Here is a 6,462-nt window from a genome sequence, read left to right as displayed (position 1 = left end):
CCCCCCGGATGGAGAGATCTGATTCAGATTCCTGCACATCTGGAACTTGCGACATTAGCTCGAAAGGTTTTTCCCCTCACACTGCTTCCAACAAAACAAAGAAAGTAAGAAAAAAAAAAGACAAAGTTCCAATAAATACTGCTGCAGGTGTGTCCTGTGGTTTACAAAGAGTGGTGAGAAGAAACCTTTGGGTTTAAAAACGACTGATTTTCCTAAAATCTCAAACTAAAAGAACACAGTCAACAATATTTATAGGCACTAAACAACTAAAGAAGAAAAAAATAGATATTTTACAAATTTTCCCTAATCCCAATTAGTGTTGGCTTCATCTGTCCAGTGGATTTAAATACATCTACATCATTCGCATGACAGGAGGTGACATTTTCCTAATAATTCTGAGCCCAACATTTGTCAAATCCATTTTCATGCTTACATGAAAATACTTTTTTTTAAAGCTACAATATGCAACTTCTCCACATTCAGTTTTTGCTGCTTTTTACAGAAGAAATCAAACTAGTTGGAGGAACTTTTTAAAGGGTGCACGTGGATTCGAAAGCTGTCTCCTCGGTCGAGTTGATCTGTGCGCGTGGATCCACCAACATTAAATACATCATCGTTTGGGTTCTGTACCAATAAAAAGCTGGACAAAGTCTTATTTCTTGGTTTACTAACTCCTAAACAAGCTATCAGACCTGTAAAACTACAAACATGTCCTCCGTTCAGCTCCAGGAAAGCAGAAGATACAGTGGACTCCTTTTAATTACAAGTCAAACTCTGAGCGGAACTCAACATTTGGGAGCTGTCCGACAAACGAACAGAGCTGAAAGGACATTAAAACAGGACAAATTAAATGACTCATGAATAACGGATGTGGTTTAGGTGAATTATTCTGATGCTGCTGAACTTTCTAGCCTGATATTGCAATTCATAGACTGTCCCTAAACCCTCGTCTCCCTCTCTGCGTTCACCCTGAAAACCAAACTAAACACAACACCTGCCGCACACAGACACCCATTACTGCCAATCTGCACACAAGGTTTACTAAACTGAGGGGAGAGGATTGAAAGTCTGTGCACACAATGTCCTAAACTGAGGGGGGTGGATTTTTATGTTCCATTTTCCCCTCGACTCCTGGAAAGTCGAGGGGAAAATGGAACAAGCAGGCCTGATTGCCGTCTGTGCCTGAAGTATTTGTAAAGATGATTCTTTTTGTTTTTCTGCCTCAGAATAGTGGATCTATGAGTTGCATACTTTAGCTTTAAGCTGGAGTTTGACTCAAACGGCCAGCTCAGACACAAACCAGAGAATCTTAGCCACACCACATACAGAGGTCATGCACGGGAGGGACAGGGACAGCTTGACCTTTCACCTGGGGGTCATTCAGAAGGGGGAGAGCACGTGAAAACGGACTTTTTAGAGAAGAACAACATAATATAAAACACTAACATATGTGGCGTTGAACTTTCCATTTACATGTAGTCTCTTAAAACAATACGGAGACACAGCTGCGGGGGCTAACACGTCACTATGGGGTTCACCAAAGCCAAAAACACCACCGAAACAACCACAAGTAGTTCATCTTACTAAACAAAAGTTGGGGTCAAAAGTATGATACAGCCTATAGGAAGTAAGGGGACGAAACTCTTGTTTCCAGCGGACACCATGACGTGCACTTTACAGCAGTCAAGAAAACAAAAACCATCAGCTCTACGAAAACCACTTCCAAAAACTCTTATCTTATCCAGCTGGACTCTAATCAAAATGGCACGTGCTAATTTTTTATTTTTATTTTTAATTAAGTCTCTAAACTCCCCCCCCCCNCCAAGATTACTGCTGGACTTTGTTGTACCGAGTGTAAAGCATGCCAATCGAATATAAAAGCCACAGTAAGAATTTGGTATAAACAATGACGACAAAAATGTAAAACTTAAGGTGGAATAACAATCTTTACCTTAGCAAATGCTTTTTTCCCCCTTCGGTCGACCTTTGAGCATTATATTCCACAACTATTTCAGCCTCCTACCTTCAATTAAACTGAATAGATTTTATTAGTAGTATTTTTTGGCAAATTCTAATCAATCCTGTGCACGTTTCACTCCCGACAACAATCTGCGAAGCCGTTTAGAGATTTAAGATCTGGCGATACCTCAGTGTGCTACTTAACCTATCAGGTTATTCCTAAAGAGATCTCTGAAAGAGCTACTGGTTAAAAATACGCGGAACACTTAACATAACTCCTACAACGCTGTTATCAAGCTCCAAGCAGCCGACCTATCATTTTATTTCAGTAACAGTTAGAAGTAGTAATAAGAAGAAGAATCAAAAATATACAAGTGAACATGAGAGCTCAACACTTTGTGGACTAAACGGGTGCAAAAGTAGTCAGAAACTCCTGTGAATGAGGGGACTTCGATATAAAAAGCGAGGCTAGGCCCGTAGAGCACAGAGCTTTTAGTTGACTTCAGGTGTATATACATGAAAACAAAACAGTTCAGAGAAATGCGTCTCAACACAAGGTGGTGAACTAAACCAAGTTATCACAGCTGGCTCAGTGTTCAGATCAGTTTATTTCAATCTGCTCACGGGCTTTAAAAACAAACAAAAAAAAAAACTTCAGTGCATTGCAGAAACGTGAAAACAGTGCCTGTAGACTGGAAACAAAACGAAACAGGCCGATCTGAACCAGAAACCCGTTACCAGCCCCTGAAATGAACTCACACAGGATGTATCCATAAAAACAGCTATGGAGTACAGAGCACACTAGCCACAATAACGCCCAGGTCGGTTTGGAGTACTTTATTTTGTTTTAAACATCCGTTTTCAGCCTAAACATGCCGTCTGGCTTTCCGGGGACGCGCGGTCTCCCTGTAGCCAGCCATCATCCCGTTTGTGTTCGCTGTGCGTGATGAAACCAGGTCATAGATTCAGTCTAATTCACCCCAGTCCGTTTCCGCTCTACTGTAGCATGATGGCCTCGCGTTGCCGGGGATCTGCTGCAGCGTCTGTGTGGCGCCTCGTGTTCGCGCGGTGGGAGGGGGGCGGGCGCTGCTCTTTTCTTGCGAGTTAAGCTGCACAGTAGTTTACATCGAACATTGAGTAGCTTGGAGATTCTCTACCTAGCATGGTTCAGTGTAGAAGTGTGGCGATGGGAGTGGGGAGGAGGAGTTAAGACTGGGTGGAGAGGGGGAGGGGAGGGGGGTGAGATAAAGGTGATGATGATGGAGGAGGAGGATGATGGTGACATGGAGGTTTCTGATGTGGGATCATTCAGCTTTGGCGCGCTTCACAGCTCCAGGAAGTTTCTCTTGCAACCTGTGAGTGAAGAACACAATATAAAGAAGTTAAATACTAACTCTGACCCAGGGCTGAAGTGTGTGTGTGTGTGTGGCCATGTATTTGATACATTGTGGGGACTATTTTCCTAACATATACTACCTTGTGAGGACCAACTGCTCCTTGTGGGGACCAAAGCCTGGTCCCCACGAGGAGAAATTATGTTTTTGGGTTAGGGGGTTAGGTTTAGGAATAAGGTGTGAATTGAGTTTAGGTTTGGTTTAGGGTTAGGTATGTACTGGTAATGGTTAGGGTCAGGGTCAGGGTTAGGCTGTAGTTAGGGTGTAGAAATTAATGGAAGTCAATGGAAAATCCCTGCAAAGATAGAGAGACATAACATGCGTGTGTGTGTGTGTGTGTGTTGGGGGAGAGGGGACACACACACAAATTGCATGCATCGCCTAGTTCGTGGTTGTACCAAGACGAAAAATGTAAAAAAACTTTTCAAAGAACTGTATGTACCCAAAGTTTTGATGCATTTTTTTCCTCAAAACTCAGTTTTTTTAAATCCTTATTTTATAAAGTACAAAGAGTCTTATTAAATAGTAAATTACATAATAATAGATATAATTTTAACAATTCAAGAGTTTTGTAAGCTTTATTAAATCTGCCCATTAGTCTTTTTTAGATAAAAAATATTCCAGTCTTTTACGAAAACACATCATCTCACATGAACAATATGAAAATAAGTCCAGTCTTTGTTTTTGTAAAATAAGTGCTTCACATATGAACTCACGCTATGACTGGATTTGATGCTGTATCTGATTATTTCATTCCCCTCTTATCTGCTAAGATTTAGCGGGTTGAGATTGCATCTGTGTGAATTCTTTTAGTCACCAGCTGAGGTCTGGAAATGACCAACAGAGTACAGCAGCTCGTCAAAGAAAGTCTTTGTTTGTTTGGAGATCCTTTCTACAGTTAGACACTCAGTCATATAAACCCGTCAGAGTCTACAATAATTGTTTTAAATGAATGTGAAAATAAAGAGGGACCAAGAGCAGGTCAGAACTTTTAATGAAACCAATGCTCAGTCTTACACTAAAATCTGAATGTTCATAAGAAAACATAAAAACACAGATAACCCATCAAGGTATTTCATGCAGCCAGCTGTTCGAAAACACCAGCTCAGGAATGATCACATCCACTTACTTTGCAAGTGTGGTGTTGACTTGAGTACGCACAAGATCGATGTAATGATCAATCTGGGTCTGGAGGGGAGAAAGAAAAGTTTGGAAAAAAAAACAGAAGAAAACACATCACATCTTTCTTTGAAGACCTGATAGAACTTTAGAGCTACGGCAGGATAACGGCTGAGTGCTCAGATAAATAATAAAAGCTAAATAATCATAATAATAATAAATATAGGAAGCCCAAAAGTCATCAAACAGGGGAGCCGATCTTGTCGGTTCAGTTTATATGGCAGAGATTTGATGAGTTTGGTCACATAAGAATCCAGAGTGCTCTCTGCTGATGAAGGCTAATTTTATTATAATCCTGTGAAGTGTCAACTGTTTCTATGGCAACCGTTATAATGAATCATTCATCTGAGCTGGAAACCTGTGTGAGGTAGATGGCAAAAAGAAAGTCCACCCTGCTTCAATATAAAGGTTTTATGTATCAGGACAGAACAAAATGATCTAAACTTTACCAGATTCCTAATACCCATAATGCACAGCAGCATGTTTGGAGCAAACCAAACACGGCAGATCAGCACAAACACCTGAAACCAACTGTCAGCACGGTGAAGGAGGGCTGATGGTCTGGGACCTGGGCACCTTGCAGTCATTGAGGGTTTAGAGTTAAATGTGAGCCCATCTGTCTGACAGCTGAAGCTTGGACCAAACTGGGTCATGATGCAACAGAACAATGATCCCAAACACAGCAGCTGATCTACAACAGAACGGCTCACAAAGACAAGAGTCAAGGTGCTGCAACGGTCAAAGTGATGTGGTGGGACCTTCAGAGAGCTGAGAGGAAACTAAAGTCTGCAAACCTCAAAGAACTGAAGCAACGTTGGAAAGAAGAGTGGGCCAAAACCCCTCCACAACCACGTGAGAGGCTGATAAAGTCCTACAGCAAACCACCACAGAGTTCTCGCTGCTGAAGGAGGTTCTGCTGGACCAGGCTCAGTTTTCCACTCAGAGCTTTAACATTTGACTTTGTTTCTGTTTAATAAACAATGACACGGTGGAATCTGCTGAGTGCTTTTGTTCACTTGAAGTTGGATTGGAATCATTTTAAAACCTGGTAAAGACCAGATCAATCTGATCATGTCCTGATACGTAAAATGCTAGAATTGAAGCAGGATGGCCTTCATTTTCTCTGTCAGGAAACTGTAAGGATTTGAAGTTCTGTCGTGCCTCATCGGTGCTACAAAAGGAGACAGGATCAGCTGTGTCCGAAGTGTGTCGTCCTCATTAATGCAAGGAACAATCGACAAAGAAGGACACTTGGTGAGTTTAATAAAATGTAAGAAACAAAAAATATCTGATAACATCTTAATGAGTGACCTACAAAATACTGACAACTGGGATTAAAAAATACTGCCTATTTTTTAAACAGAAAGCCATCTTAACAGATATGTTTTAATTATTTCTGTTGTTTTATGTATTTTGTGCATCGGAGACACCGATGACCCTGTTTTGGGACAAACCCCTGAACTGATTTCATGTTCTAATGAGGTGGACAGGGACCCCGACAGAGAGGGACGCAGAAAGCCTTCAGTGTCTGATGAGGGCTTGAGTCACCCGCTGAGATCACTCGGCTGACGTCGGCGCAGCGGAGGGGGCAGAGAGGCAGCCGTTTCCACGTCCTTACCTTATTTTTCTCGTAGATGGGAGGCACCGCGAAGAGCAGGATATCCGCTAAAAACAAAACAAACACAAAGAGATGATTTAAATAAATGACTAAATTTGGCCTTATGCTGCGTTTCTTTCCAACAGTCTGGGTTTATTCTTTCGGTTAAATGGCTTCAGTCGTTTACTTTGTATAAAATCAAAGAAACAGGAAATAAATACGAGGATCAAAGCATTTTTCATCGATATGTATCAGAGTAAAGACCGACCCGTCACTGTGGTGGACTTTAAGGGGCTGCTGGAACCACGGTACGTCCCATCAACACGACATTAC

General features: G+C 41.6%; 1 protein-coding gene across 2 annotated transcripts in view; it reads right to left on the bottom strand.

The window, feature by feature from the left end:
- Positions 1-767: 767 nt before the first annotated feature.
- The window catches only part of rtn3 (reticulon 3), a 34,001-nt gene continuing 28,306 nt past the window's right edge, over positions 768-6,462 (bottom strand). For both annotated transcript variants that reach the window (XM_017427040.3, XM_017427041.3), the window contains 3 exons: positions 6,151-6,197; positions 4,483-4,541; positions 768-3,312 (listed from right to left, as the gene is read on the bottom strand). In XM_017427040.3, coding sequence (XP_017282529.1) covers positions 3,264-3,312; positions 4,483-4,541; positions 6,151-6,197 — 155 coding nt within the window. In that variant the 3' untranslated portion in view covers positions 768-3,263. The remainder of the gene's footprint in view (positions 3,313-4,482; positions 4,542-6,150; positions 6,198-6,462) is intronic.

Source organism: Kryptolebias marmoratus, linkage group LG7 (assembly GCF_001649575.2).
Source record: "Kryptolebias marmoratus isolate JLee-2015 linkage group LG7, ASM164957v2, whole genome shotgun sequence".
Taxonomy (NCBI): Eukaryota; Metazoa; Chordata; class Actinopteri; order Cyprinodontiformes; family Rivulidae; genus Kryptolebias; species Kryptolebias marmoratus.
Note: the sequence above shows the minus strand (reverse complement) of the source record. Positions and strands in the feature narration are given on the sequence as shown.